Source organism: Bombus affinis, chromosome 9, assembly GCF_024516045.1.
Source record: "Bombus affinis isolate iyBomAffi1 chromosome 9, iyBomAffi1.2, whole genome shotgun sequence".
Taxonomy (NCBI): Eukaryota; Metazoa; Arthropoda; class Insecta; order Hymenoptera; family Apidae; genus Bombus; species Bombus affinis.
The window spans coordinates 407,363-422,209 of NC_066352.1; the positions used below are offsets into that span (position 1 = coordinate 407,363).

At 27.7% G+C, this 14,847-nt stretch overlaps 3 protein-coding genes across 5 annotated transcripts; 1 reads left to right on the forward strand and 2 right to left on the reverse strand.

Annotated features, from left to right (window-relative positions):
• Positions 1 to 390: 390 nt before the first annotated feature.
• Positions 391 to 3,976, reverse strand: LOC126920154 (N-acetylgalactosaminyltransferase 7). Of its 2 annotated transcripts, none has more exons than XM_050730141.1 (11): positions 3,775 to 3,976; positions 3,067 to 3,242; positions 2,514 to 2,719; positions 2,271 to 2,437; positions 1,999 to 2,206; positions 1,745 to 1,921; positions 1,419 to 1,662; positions 1,101 to 1,322; positions 901 to 999; positions 695 to 820; positions 391 to 618 (listed from the first exon to the last, which is right to left on the reverse strand). In XM_050730141.1, the coding sequence occupies exons 2-11, from the start codon at positions 3,220 to 3,222 to the stop codon at positions 478 to 480; spliced, it is 1,746 nt and encodes a 581-aa protein (XP_050586098.1). In that variant the 5' UTR covers positions 3,223 to 3,242; positions 3,775 to 3,976; the 3' UTR covers positions 391 to 477. The 2 variants fall into 2 exon arrangements, with proteins under 2 accessions (XP_050586098.1, XP_050586097.1); XM_050730140.1 differs by lacking the exon at positions 3,775 to 3,976 and adding an exon at positions 3,542 to 3,723.
• Positions 3,977 to 4,848: 872 nt separating this feature from the next.
• LOC126920142 (histone deacetylase 6) lies at positions 4,849 to 11,129 on the forward strand. The gene is made up of 19 exons (XM_050730121.1): positions 4,849 to 5,188; positions 5,684 to 5,857; positions 5,914 to 6,333; positions 6,405 to 6,502; positions 6,594 to 6,767; positions 6,840 to 7,032; positions 7,157 to 7,216; positions 7,408 to 7,497; positions 7,585 to 7,691; positions 7,761 to 7,904; positions 7,986 to 8,092; positions 8,172 to 8,341; positions 8,439 to 8,779; positions 9,177 to 9,372; positions 9,454 to 9,583; positions 9,683 to 10,228; positions 10,297 to 10,463; positions 10,552 to 10,839; positions 10,919 to 11,129. Exons 1-19 carry the CDS (start codon positions 5,186 to 5,188, stop codon positions 10,991 to 10,993), a joined length of 3,483 nt encoding a protein of 1,160 aa, XP_050586078.1. The 5' UTR covers positions 4,849 to 5,185; the 3' UTR covers positions 10,994 to 11,129.
• An 81-nt stretch (positions 11,130 to 11,210) lies between these two features.
• On the reverse strand, positions 11,211 to 14,211 carry LOC126920148 (GPI mannosyltransferase 4). Of its 2 annotated transcripts, none has more exons than XM_050730131.1 (4): positions 13,726 to 14,211; positions 13,562 to 13,617; positions 12,606 to 13,144; positions 11,211 to 12,515 (listed from the first exon to the last, which is right to left on the reverse strand). In XM_050730131.1, exons 1-4 carry the CDS (start codon positions 13,913 to 13,915, stop codon positions 11,606 to 11,608), a joined length of 1,695 nt encoding a protein of 564 aa, XP_050586088.1. In that variant the 5' UTR covers positions 13,916 to 14,211; the 3' UTR covers positions 11,211 to 11,605. The 2 variants fall into 2 exon arrangements, with proteins under 2 accessions (XP_050586088.1, XP_050586087.1); XM_050730130.1 differs by having other exon boundaries at positions 13,217 to 13,617; positions 13,726 to 14,210.
• Positions 14,212 to 14,847: the final 636 nt, after the last annotated feature.

The window sequence follows — 14,847 nt, forward strand, 5'->3', positions numbered from 1 at the left end:
CAATATACTCGGCATTATAGGAAGTTATATGAAAGAATCTCAAACATGGCTGCATTTTAATAAATTATGTTATTGCATTATATTAAAACAGTTTCATTGAAATTGTATCAAAATGAGCAGTTTCTTCATTTCATTAATGATCATAACTTATTTGTGGTTTCAAATGACGATACAAGTCTTATTTTAGCGCTGTTAAGATTTTACAGCCCTATTTTTTTATAAGTATTCTATAACTGTTATTTTGAAGTAAATTTTAAAGAAAAATTTACAATATGATTTTTACGCATTTTTGATTTTGCACAAATATTCGAGTTATTTATAGTAGGGAAATATAAAACACCATGTATTGTAAACACAATTTTTTGTACAAAAGAATAGTCAATGCATAGATAGATTTTTGCCAAAAGTCTTTAATGAGTATAGTTTAATTCGGCATGAAACGTCTCATATGCAAACAGCACCAGTACTTACGTTTCTTCACCACTTTGGATGAATTTGATGGAAAGACCACTGTTGATACGTATTATTGACATCACATGGCATTAGTGATAACTGTTGAGTTTGAGGATGAAGTGCCATGCATTTCTTGTGCACTCTGTGTAAAAGCGTCTTCGTTTTCTGCAAAAGTAATATATCATTTATAATAAAATAAAAAATTGGGCAATAAAATGGTAATATATTTATTGACATTTACCTCATCGTATTGCCATGGACCATCTACAGTCCCTAAGCGGCAAAATACGAATTTCACTCCTTGACTATCAGCAGATATGCATCGTTCTCCGACACCTAATTGACCTTTTGCGTTTAATCTAATTAACTGAAAAATGAAACTATATAAATCATAATTCATAAATAAAGAATTTTGCTTAAAAAGAGATATAAAAAATAAAAAATTACCTGATTATTACCAAATCCATGACAATCAGTAGTAGCCATTAAACTAGGAGGCGAATGACTCATTGTATCCAAACACATTCCTGTCGCTATGTTTCGCAACTAAGATTAAAAAAAAAATAAAAAAAAAAAAAGAATTCAGTGACATGTAGAAATACACACAAACATAGAAAATTATAGGTGATGGATATTGCTATTATTACCTCTCCCCAGTGAATATTAGGTGGTAATTCGGGAAATTTATCGAAAACATCATAAGCAACATTTTCCATATACCATTGAAAATTTTTACACCTTTTCCTCCTTTTAAATTCTAACTGCTCTGATATATCGCCATGATCAAGTAATTGCGCTAGTGGTTCCCTTGTATAAAAGAATTCTTTATGTTTATCATCAAACCAAGTTTCAACCACTCTTTTATAATTCTAGAAAGAATTAACAATTTTTATAAATTTATATTAAATCATATGTTATTTTATATCCTTCAAATTAATTTATACCCATAAAAATGTTTTACTTACTATGGTTATCAGCGGTCCCTTTTTCTTTTGAGCCAATTTTCCAAATGTATAAGGCATAAACCCTCTATACACATGACCAACGTGCGAACATGGTACCCAAAGAATACTTCCCCCACACTGCCATATTTTAAATGATAACTCAAAGTTTTCTCCACCCCACACAAGTAATCCGTCATCGTATCCACCCAACGACAAAAAGTATTCACGATTTATCGCAAATAAACCACCAGCGTGAGTAGGAGACCTGAAATGAGTTATTCCTAATATATGAATGTAAAATAACTTCGTTCTACACGTCTAAGAATATTTTTTAAAATGTGAGTTACTTGTATGGCATGCTGTTATAAGGTCGAGATTTTTTCTCCCGTGCAGGAAGTTCATTTTCTTTATACAACATTCCCCATTCAAAAATACCTCTATATAAATGTCCTTCTTGATACACAGGTCGATACTCAAAAGTCTTATGATCAATACCATCGATAATAGGAACTGTCATCACAGTTCTAGATATATTTAAAAGATTTTAATAAATTAACTTTCGGATGAATAAGAGAGAATTTATTATTTGATAAAAAATTACCTATCAACAGCTATTGGAGCTAAAAGAGGTGGTAACCAGTTAACATTAACTTCACAATGTGCATCCAAAAACACTATAACTTCACCCTTAGCTTCACGTGCACCACGTGATCTTGTTCTTATTAAACCTTCTCTTTTATCATTTCTTATTAATTTTACTTTACCTTCCCATCGTTCTATATATGAATCTAAATCTCCTTTTAAATTATCTATAAAAATACATACTTGTTATTACTTTTAGTTTGATACTCTTACCATATTACTGCTATTCACCTTTATCAGAAAAGTCATCTACAAGTAAAATTTCTTCCAAAAATTGCGGGGGAGTACGATTTATCACACTATGAACAGTTCTCAGTAATACAGACCAACCTTCATTATGAAATACTATAATTACACTAGTTCGGGGGAGTACTTCTGGATAATTCCAGTGTTTACATCTGTAAACAGAATAAGTGAAAATCTAGTTTAAATAGTACTGTTATAAAATTTTTAATTGTAGCAATATTGATTTACTCAGGCATTCTTGTATCAAGGATCGATCTATCTAATGAAATTTCATCCGAGCACACCATATTCATGCCGTAATCTATTTCTGATTGTTGCACATCATTCTGTTGATCATCCCTAAGGATATAAGGTTTACCTCCTTCTCCAGGTCCACTTCTAATTGATACATGTTTGAGCTCAAAATTACCAAGCTCTTTTGATAGAACTGGTACCTATATAATAGTAGTTCATATAAAATACATTTATAAAAATGTATAAAAGTATAAAAAATATTTTATCTTTTACTTTAAAAGAATTTCTTCCTTTAGTTCCTTTTTTAAATGTAATTATTGTTTTGAATGTATCTTTATCATACTATGCTAAGTGCAATATACTATAGGTGACATACTTTTATTATTAGTCATTTATATGAGAAAGTTTCAATGAATAAATTATTACAGTTCATTTTTGTAATTTAGCTTAAGACAAAATTACTTTTAATAGGATGTTGATACTTTTATGTTTAAAAAATTATGTTTATATATTATAAGAATAGTTAGACACAAGACATTATAGTTACCTGTTTAACCTTTAGACTATCTGACCAATATTCCTTTAAATTGTTAATAGGCTTGTCAGAAAAAAAGTTTATAACAATATACAATGTGTAAAGCAAAAATATGCTACAGATAATAATACTGAAAAGACGATTTCGCCTGAGCTGTACAATTCTCATTTTGTTTAAGATAAACACACCTGAAATAAAAATTTGGCAATAACATTTTTATAATTTATAACATTATAATAGGAGAATTTATCTCATTATATATTGAGAAATCTACATAAATATAAAATAAAAAATAATCTTTGGATACATGACAAAAATAACTGATAAAGAGGAGAAAACGAAGTACGCAATGTAAATAGCTGAAAATAATTAAAAAATTAAAACTTAAAATAGTGTTATTGCTTCAATACTTATTTAATCACTATACAATCAAAATATTTATTAAAATATTGTAATAAAGAGTTAAAAAGAAAATATCTTTAATTACCTCAATTAAAAATACATAAACATATGAAATAGAATATGTATATTTCAGTAAATTAATCTTTTGAACATATTACAATGATATTAAAAATTATATCATAATAAACCGAATCATTATTCAAAGAATCTGAAGCTACGTTGCTTCACACCACAGCCAACGTGTCTTTTGCACACACTTAAGTACCTACTTACATACATATGTACGGGAAGAGTGTATATAAATACATATGTACTTACATGCTTTTATCTTCTACTTTCGCATAAACCAATATGCGTTCGACATTTCTAAATTTCAATCAAAAAATTGATTAAAACATCGCTATCTGGCGTTCATTGGTATTGTACGAATTTGACGGAAACATTGTACGCTATTCGAAAAAAAATTTTTTCTCTGAAAACCACATACTATTTTTTCATTATACAAATTAATAAATTTATAAATATCATCTTGTTAATCAAAGAAATGCAAATCCTATAATATTTACATAGTTTATATTACATTACATTATCGAGAAATATATAGCATCTATTAAAGTTTTATTACATAAATATCGTAAAATTGCATACGATGAATGCTTGACACATCGTTATGATAATTTAAATAATATATAATACAGTTACATATAAAATTTTATTACTAAAATAAGATTAAACGAATATAATCAATTCAGTAAGCGTTTAGAAAGAAGAAATATTTTTCATGCAATAATACTGCGTTAATTGTCTAAAATTTGGTTTTGTTATCCCTGTTAATTCTTTCAACTTAGATATGGAATGACAGTGTAGAAGAAAACAAAAATGTATTGGATATTTGTATCTCGGTAGCACTTTCAACTGGGAAGAAATAGTACCTACAACTAATTACTTAAATAAGTACCTAAGATTTTTTAAACAAACATATAAATACCTCCCTCGATATACTTACTCGAATAAAATTTCTACTTTTTAGAAAATCATAAAGAATTACTATATATCAATTTAAAATCTTTTGATATATGTACTTATAATAATCATTGTAATATTTTACACTTTTTCATTATAACTATGATTTCAATTAAACTAGTATTAAATATTTTCATTCAATTGCATATTTCGTATCAAATGAATAGTGTCAGAATTTTTATGAAACTAATACAACTATACGAGTCATACGACTGAATGGAGATCGTTAGGAAAAATAAAATACGCTTTCTTTTCAATATTTTCTTTTCTTTATTTCTAAAAATTTTATAAATATCATTAATATGTTATGACGACCAATCAGAAGACTGAACAGCTTCGAACCGGCGCAGTATATCTGCATCATGCTTGTTAAGTGTCGGTTGGTCTCGATAGATGTGGATTTTGTTTATTTTCAGAATTCGTGGTTCTATCTTGGACTAAATGATGGCATCACTGTAATTTTAATTGTCGCCTATAACTCGAATGGTCTTTATTGGAATTGTACATATAAGAATAAAATTGAAAGTGAAAAATGAAAAAAGTTGGGACAACTGCATTTTCACAATGAAGATATTTGATTCATATAAAATAAATCTGATTTGATTGACAAAAGTCTAAAGTTTCTCTTTTGAGCATGACTTGTTTGTAGAAATTATCTATTAAAGAGCTTCTTTACTGAAAATTTTGAGGTTACTTAAAAACACAAATGGTGAGAGGATAAATTTTCTTAATCATATACATTCGTTATCGTTGATTATTTGAGTAAAACAAACAAGCTAGGATTCTGTGCGCGATAATACGCTGAAGTGGAAGGGGTAAACAAATAGCTATATAAGGATGTCTCATATCCTCATCCATATATAAATTGACGACATTTAGTTTCTTCGCAAGTTTTGTAATTTAGTAAATAAATATCGTTGCATTAGATTTTATCGCGTGTGTAATATTTTTAATTATATTATTTCTCTTCGTATTTATCAGCATTATTTATATATGCGATAATACTTACAGTTGAAATTCAGTCACTTTGAAGTTTTTCTATAAATTATTTTATTTTTAAGTAACAATGTTATTGTGCAATTAAGGCTTCTTTTGACACAGAATTAAATTCTATTCTGTTTTATTCTACAATATACATTCTTCTAAAATTAACTTATTTTTTATCCATTTTCTTGTATTAAATGTATAAAATTGATCCTGACAGTCTGACTCTGTGATCTGCAAAAATTTACACTCTGCTGTTAAACAATTAGCAGACAGTGAAATCGAGTTAATAAAAGCTATAGAAAATTCAGAAAAGATAAATAACAGAAATATTAAAAATACTATGTCTATGACAGATAAGAAAAGTGCCAAAAAGTCTGCAAAAATGTTTAATGTAAGTATAAATTTATGAAAAAATAACAATTGCTACTAATTGTGTAATTTAATCAGGTTCGTCCATCTGCTGCTTTAATAGCAGCTAAACATGAAGCAACACAACGTGTATTACAAGGAAAGAAATCTAACAATGTTTTTGTACATGATATATATCAAAAAGCTATTGATGCATATAATATAACAAGGAAGGAAACTGGCATTGTGTTTGATCGTTCTATGGCAGAACATAAATGTCTTTGGGATCCAAGTTATCCAGAATGTCCTGCTAGATTGACAAGAGTTATACAGAGATGTGAGGAGTTAGGTTTAATAAATAGATGTAAATTGGTTACACCAAGACAAGCCTCAGAGGATGAAATACTAATGAAGCACAGCCAAGAACAGATAGATATTTTGAAGGCTACTGATGAATGTACAGATGTAGATAGTTTAGAATTATTATCATCAACATATGATGCCATTTATATACATCCTGTATGTACTTATTTTAAATATAGTATCAAAATTGTTAGATTTAAATATTGATTTATTTAAAATTGTTCTAGTCTACCTATCAATTGTCTTTGTTAGCTGTGGGTTCAACAATAAATTTAGTGGAAAGCATTTGCAAAGAAGAAATTCAGAATGGTATGGCTATTATAAGGTAATGTAGTAATGCTTGATTGATACATAAATGAATAAATAATAATAATATAATTGAAAATTATATTTTTTTATTTCTTAAAATATTTCAGGCCACCAGGACATCATGCAATGAAATCAGAATATTGTGGATATTGTTTCTTCAATAATGTTGCAATTGCTGCTGAAAAAGTTTTAAGTAGCAATTTAGCTAGTAAAATTTTGATTGTTGATTGGGATATACACCATGGACAAGCTACTCAGCAAATGTTCTATAATGATCCACGGTATGTAAATAGTTTCGAACTTTCTCTAAATGTTTTTGAATAATTTTTGTATTACTTGGAAATTCTGTACAGAGTAATTTATTTTTCAATTCACCGTTATGAAAATGGTGAATTTTGGCCAAATCTTAGAGAATCTAATTTCCATTTTGTTGGAGATGGTTTAGGAGAAGGATATAATTTTAATGTGCCACTTAATAAAACTGGCATGACCAATGCTGATTATTTAGCCATATTTCAACAAGTTTTATTGCCAATGGCCTATGAGGTAGTATATTATTGCAATTTATAATAATCCAAATAATGTAATATTAATGCAAAAATATTGTATGAAATATCAATATAATTTTCAATGTGATTTATATAAAATAAGCCAATTTTAATTATTCTAGTTTCAACCTGATCTCATAATAGTATCAGCTGGATATGATGCAGCCTTGGGCTGTCCTGAGGTAAAATAATAAATATTACTTGTTAACTTTTTTTTTTATCTTAGTTTAATCCAGATCTTGTGATTGTCTCAGCTGGATTTGATTCCGCAATTGGAAATGAAAAGGTTGATATATATAATAAATTTAATGTTGTTATATATATCAATAAACTATAGATAATAATTTCAACGTTTTCATTTTATGATATCCAGGGTGAAATGTTGCTAACACCTGCGTGTTATGCTCATTTACTATCATCATTATTGAGTTTAGCCGCTGGGAAAGTTGCTGTTATATTGGAGGTATAAAATATATTTTCATTTTGTTGCTAAAGTTTTATTGTATACTTATAGCTTTTAAATATGCTTTCATTATATTCCTCGTTACAGGGTGGTTATTGTTTAAAATCATTAGCAGAAAGTGCAGCATTAACACTACGTACTTTGTTAGGTGATCCATGTCCTATGTTAGAAACTCTTACATTACCTTCAATAAGGTAAACCTGAGAATTCGTAGTATGACATATGCAATTCATTAATTACGTTTATATTTAACATGATTTTAGTGTACGTGATACCATTTTAAATACAATTTATGCACATAAACCATATTGGAAATGCTATCAATACCAAGATACATACAGTATTAATAGTACAACAAATAATAAAGAAGGAAGTACTAATCAATATTTACCTGTAGTTACATTCAAGTAAGAAATCAAATTAATTTTAACAAGAATTTTATTGTATTTAATTATTATATAAAAATACCATTTATATATTTATTTTAGAGGAACTGATATTAAGCCTGAAGTGTACGAGACTCGAAATTGTTATCCAACTCAAAATAAAGAAGTTATCGAAATGATAGAAAAGCAGTTAAATACATTAATACAGTGTAAATATCAGGTTTAATAGTTAATAATAATTAATCCTATATATAACAACAAATTATATAAATTTAATTTTTTCTTTAGTTACTAACTTATCTAAAGCACCTAACAAAGTGTGCATTGTTTATGATGATAGAATGTTAAAACATTGTGATATGTTTAATGATAATCATCCAGAAAAACCACATCGTATTAATATTATTTATAAAAAATATCAAGAGTACAATTTACTTGATCGGTGTTATGTGCAACAGGTATGTTTATGTATTCACTTTGCATTATTAAATCTCTTTTATTAATATTAAAATTTTTATTCGAAATATTATATTTTGTTCGTTGATTATTTTAAAGGGACGAAGTGCAACAAGAGAAGAATTAATATTAGTTCATTCAAAAGAATATATAGATTCAATAAAAGACACAGAAAACTTAAAACCAAAAGAGCTAAAAAAGCAGGCAGAAACATATAATTCAGTTTATTTGCATCCTGAAACGTGGACAAGTGCTTGTATATCAACTGGATCATTATTACAAGTAGTTGATAGCGTATTAAATGGAGAAAGTCAATCCGGTATTGCTATTGTTAGGCCTCCAGGGCATCATGCTGGAGAGAATATAGCATGTGGTTTTTGTATTTTTAACAATATTGCTATAGCAGCTAAATATGCGGTAGAATTCCATCATGTAAAAAGGTATTATAATCGATTTTCTTTTAACCGTTTGAGTCGAGTCCCAGAGATCTTTGAAAAAACAGAGCCGAAAAATTCCGAACAGCACGATAGCGTTTGTCTTAATCGATTGCGAAGAGAAACAAGCGGTGTAATAGCGCTCGTCATATTTGTTATTTTATGAAATACACTTATATTATTATATTTGTGTATTATTAGTTTATAAATACTTCAAGTTTTGTTCAATAAAAATTATTGAGAAGATAACAATGAAATACAAAATACCGTCAATCGTCCGTAGCGTTCAAATATACTGGGACTTTCCGACACAAAATCTAAACAGCGCGATCGCGCTGCTTGGGACTCAAACAGTTAATAATGTACAATCTTAGTACAATTAATTTAATAATATAATTTTCAGAGTATTGATAGTAGATTGGGATGTACATCATGGTAATGGAACTCAATCCGTCTTTGAGGAAGACCCTAAAGTTTTGTATATGTCTGTCCATCGTTATGATAATGGCAATTTTTTTCCAAATTCTAAACGAGCAAATTACTCTTATGTCGGTTCTCTATCAGGAGAAGGTTTCACTGTTAACATTCCATGGAATAAGGTTGATTTTAAAAAATATACTATAGAATAAGTTACTTAATAAAGCAAATTTATCATCATATATTATTTATATGTTATATAGAAAGGAATGGGCGATGCAGAATATATAGCAGCATTTCAACAGATAATAATGCCAATTGCTTATCAGTTTAATCCAGAATTAGTCTTAGTTTCTGCGGGTTTTGATGCATGTATTGGGGATCCTCTAGGAGGTATATATACAATTTTATGTCTTCTACAACTGAGAAAAATTTAGATATTTAAATATTATAATTAAAATAATAAATTTAGTTTAAATATTTTTTTTTAAGGTTGTTTCGTAACACCAGAAATGTACGGACACTTAACACATTGGCTATCTTCTTTAGCTAATGGTCGTATTATTCTTAGTCTTGAAGGAGGTTACAATATTAATTCAATCGCGCATGCAATGGCTATTTGCACAAAATCTTTACTTGGTGATCCTTTACCGATATTAGAGAATGGACAAACTCCATGCGCGAGCGCTATTCACACTATAAATAATGTTATAAAAACACAAAAACAATATTGGACACATTTAGTATTTAATTTATCTTTACCGAAAGAGAGAGTACTTCCTAAGCCCAAAGTTCCACATATAAAGACAAATGAACGTGTCATAAACAGTGAAAAAATATTAAAGCATTCAGAATCTAAGATAGCATTGGAAGAAATAGAAACAGAAAAAATGCAAACTAGGCAGAAAAACCTTACAACTTGGAAGCTGATAAATAAAATGGCCTCACAAGAAGATTGTGAGAAATTACAAGAGTTTCTTAAATCTGTACATGAGCGACGTACACATACAACAATTAATACTTCTTATAATGACGAAGGTATGATAGGTTAAAAATATATGTGTAGTCATGTTGTATAAGATTATTGTATAGGATTATTTTTATAGGTTCCAAGTATACAAAGAAGTGCATGAATCAGGACGAAGAAGAAGGACATTCTGATGAAAATATTACCAATTTTGCTGCTGGTAGTAGTGGTGAACAAGGTGAAAGAGCAAGTGCGCAAATGACTGGAAATAAAAGTTTACATGATTATTTGTTGGAAAATTCGCAAGTAATTAATATTTAAATTTTAACATTATAAATATTTATTTAAGACCAATTGTGATTTTTACAATTGGAATTTATTGTCAATTTTACAGGCATTAGTGGATGGCGACATGTTTGCAGTGATACCTTTACGAGAATGCCCACATTTGGATAGTGTCAAGGATGTACCAGTTTCTGGAATTGATATATATTCACCATGTATAGAATGTGAAAGCAATGTTGAAAACTGGATCTGTTTACAGTGTTATACTGTTCATTGTGCTCGTAGTATTAATCAACATGGTTTAATACACGCTGAAGAAATGGAACATCCATTGGCCCTAAGTTTCAGTGATTTATCAGTTTGGTGTTACAAATGTGAGGCATACATAGATAATCTGGTAAGTTATAACAAATTTTTTTGAAGATATTCATTTTACTATAATTTTGTTTGTACAATACGTTTGATAATGTTTATAGCGATTATTTGCCGCGCGCAATGCTGCACATCAAAGTAAATTTAATGAGGAATTACCATGGACGTATGAAATATAAATGGTAATTGAAATAAACATATATTTAAGAAAAATTTATAATTAACACTGTGTATTTTATAATATTTGTAAATCTATAAAATACACATTTTAATTTTCGTGTCATGTTTAAATAAATTGTTAATATAACTTGAAAATGTTTTGTACTTTCTATGTATTTTATAGTAATTATATTCTATTTTTCTATGCAGGATAATAATAATTGAATAAGTAGTATATTCAAGATGGTACTAAATAATTTTATTGAAAGTGAAATGTAGATTGTAATGTAACACATATTGATTTTAATATTACAACATTATTTGGTTTAAATAATTTTTGTACATATATTTAGACTTTTATTTTTAATAATTTTAATAATGCATATTTTAAATATCTTATATGGATCCTAATTTAGGATAATCTTACGGGTTGTGTAATGTAAGTTTTAAGTATAATACTGTTCCACTGTTAAGAATTACAAATATGTTTTCATATTACATGAAATAATCATATATTTTTTCTTATTATAGTAACAAATGTAGTTATTATAGTGACTAAATGGTAAATAAATAGGTATTACGTTAATTTAACGATTAAATTAAAATATTGTAATTATGAATTATAATTCCTTTCATGATATATGTATATTTTTATATCTATTACCTACTAAATATTCAATTCGTATTAATAACAATTGAAACTGTTGAAAAACCTCAAGTATGTTATCCATAATTTCAGTCAATCTATTCACTGAAAATGTGGTTAGATTTGTTAAACGCGTAATATTTTTAACAGCTTTTGAAAACGGTAATTTTTCAACTGTAACATGCGGATAAAATTTATGTGCAATATGATAATTGAATAAATTTATACTATTTTGAATAAAAATAAACTCTTCCAAATCTGTGGCAGGAAGAGCATAATACAATCTATATGGTACCTTCTTGGTAACATACTTATATTCACATTCACGAAGTTTCGAAGCAATAACATTACATACATCTCTTAAAGATTTTGATCCTTGTTCATAAAGATAAAAATCTTTTATCAATTTATATTTATGATTTGCACTGCTTACATATGTCTTTTTGGTATTTCTTAAATGTAAAAGTGCTGTTGGTACAGAATAAGTGTGAGATGTAAATAAATGTATATGCGTAAGATCTGGTTTTGCTTTTAATTCAGTTGCTATATGGGATGATAAGGGTAAAACTCCACCTTGATGAGCAAATCCATAAAAGAACGTTAATACAATATTACATATAAACCAAAAGATCTGTAGTTTATTCAACTTATTTCTTGTTGTAAATGCATTTGAGGACTCATCATTTTCTGCAATACGTGCGATAGTGTCAACTCCTGATGTTTGACTTATATTTGGTGCATATAAAAAAGTTAAAGGTAATAATATTGGTATAATAAACCTAGGCTCTTGATGAGGAAATATTGATAATAATATGATAGGTGTAATAAAAGATGTTGTCATTAAACCAACAACACTTTGTATTCGTGGTAAATTTAACCATTGTGCTTTTAAACCACTGTAAACGACAATTGTCCTTTATCAATTATTTTGCATTATTAACTTTTTATGTAATATTGATTGTAGACAATACTATTGAGATATTTACCTGTATAATAGTTTTCCAAATGTACAAAGGCCAATAACTCCAAGAACATTATATAAAAGCGGTACATTTACTATCAAGTGTAAATAATGAGGATGTAAGCCATGATCCTGTAGGTTTTTAGTATTTGAATTGTATCTGAGAAAATTCAGTGGTGTTACCACAAAGTTATTCATGCTAATGTCAAGATTACCTATCTCTGCTATTGTTAAATAACCAAAATAAAAGCTATCAACTAAAATAAAAAAAACAGTGGTAGGTATTCCACAGGCAATGAAGGTGAATATTCGAGCATGAAAGTCTCCAAAACCTACAGTTTTTGAACCTAAACCTCTCTGTAGCCAAAAGAATATAGGAGCAAAGGCAAATGCAATGAATGTTGGTCTATTGAATATACCAATCACAGTAACTGTTGCAATTTTTATACAATGATTTAAAGAATGTGGCGGCAATGTAGTTTTAAGTTTGTAGTATTTTACTCTTTCTATACCAGTTTTTGCTTCATTATATTTATCTGATAGATAATCACTTTGAACAACTACCTAAAATGATAAATATTACCACTTTATGAACCAGTCTATAAATTCCTATCATAATAGTATATATGTTGGTACCTTTTCTGAATATGCCATAGAATATGATGTATAATATAATAATAAAGCTGTTAACACCAGTTCAATAGTATTTGATAATGTATGAGTAGCATAAACAAGCATAACGTAGGAACTGGCATAAATGATCAGTCTTATTTTGTAATTTTGACCATATATGTAACAGATTTTATACAAACAGTAATCTGATATAAAAGATAAGCCACATACTAACAAACGTGGAAATAATATAAGAAAATATGGCGATTTCAATGATATACCCAAATAAAAAACTGTATACTTTGAAAGTCTCTTCAAAATTGAATATGGCATACCAACTATGATTTGTGGTATTAAAACAGTTCTTACGGGAAATGTTGAATTAAATTCCCATGGTTTGTTGACGTCAATGTCAAAATAATCCCCTACAAAATATAAATTTCCCCCATAATTTGTTTATATTATAAATTAACATATAAATAAACATATAAATTAATCAGGTTATTCTTAGACAATAATATCATTGTACTTACCAGATATGACTTCGATAGATTGAAAATATTCGTCAGGATGAATATATCCTGTTTGAGGAATAAGAGTTAATATGATTCTTAAGATTACTAAGATCCAATAAAGGCTCATTTTTCTTTTTATCGGTACAGCAGGTTTGTATTCATCTATGGATCTACGATATTCATTTTTAAAATGCATTTTTGTTAGCATATAGTCCCGAGCAACAATCTTTCACAGGATGTCAATTTATCAAGGTTAAAGAAATTAATAAGACTCTTTAATTATCATTATTTTTTGATTATTAGAGGATATATAATATATGTTTCAGTCAAATAGTATTTTGTATTATTACATTATCTTTATTCAGTCAAATAATACTTAATTTGAACATATTTACAACATGATATTCTCTCTTGTATCGTCGCATTATAGCACATATAAAATATGATTATACCATACAACGAACAACACAGATTATAAGTGTTAGAGACGACATAACTATAGTACGAATTTGTTAGCATGTATTACATACTATCATACCAAAGAATAGAGTCTGACCATATTCATACTACATATCTATGTCACATCATATAATTTGTTCTTATTTATTTTACTTTTTTTTGAAACAGGACTGATATGAAAATTAAATTTTGTTTATGATTCATTGACGATGTAAAAAAAATTAACTTTATAAAATTGTATATTTATTTTTTAGTTACATCTAATTTACTATAATAATATCTTTTAAAAGTATTATTTCATGTAAACATTGTAATTTTATGTATTTAATTAAATGAGAAATATTGTGTTTTAAGAAAAAACTCTTTGATTTCTTTCTTTTCAAATAGCAGGAACACGTTACAGTTTTTACATAATTGAATATATAAAACGCTAAATTATATATATTTATAAATATAATATCAATATTTATTATGAAGTGAAAATAAGAAATTTCTAACTGAGTTAGTTAGTTTCTAACTAGTTATTTGCTAGTTGATGATAAATTGGATATTTCATAATTACTTATATTACTTATAATAAATGTCATGATAATATAGATATTACATGTTAATATTAATTACCTATCTATAAAAGGATTAAGAAAGTTATGTCATGAAAGAGTAGCGCGTGGCAACTCTCTA

Coding starts and splice junctions, on each gene's coding strand:
- LOC126920148 (XM_050730130.1), bottom strand. CDS start 13,915: ATGCTAACAAAAATGCATTTTAAAAATGAATATCGTAGATCCATAGAT. Junction 13,145..13,216: donor CTATGGCATATTCAGAAAAG/GTACCAACATAT, acceptor TTATCATTTTAG/GTAGTTGTTCAAAGTGATTA. Junction 12,516..12,605: donor TTTGGAAAACTATTATACAG/GTAAATATCTCA, acceptor TGTCGTTTACAG/TGGTTTAAAAGCACAATGGT.
- LOC126920142 (XM_050730121.1), top strand. Junction 6,334..6,404: donor ATGCCATTTATATACATCCT/GTATGTACTTAT, acceptor AAATTGTTCTAG/TCTACCTATCAATTGTCTTT. Junction 8,342..8,438: donor ATCGGTGTTATGTGCAACAG/GTATGTTTATGT, acceptor ATTATTTTAAAG/GGACGAAGTGCAACAAGAGA.
- LOC126920154 (XM_050730141.1), bottom strand. CDS start 3,222: ATGAGAATTGTACAGCTCAGGCGAAATCGTCTTTTCAGTATTATTATC. Junction 821..900: donor ATGGATTTGGTAATAATCAG/GTAATTTTTTAT, acceptor TTCATTTTTCAG/TTAATTAGATTAAACGCAAA. Junction 619..694: donor GTCCATGGCAATACGATGAG/GTAAATGTCAAT, acceptor TTACTTTTGCAG/AAAACGAAGACGCTTTTACA.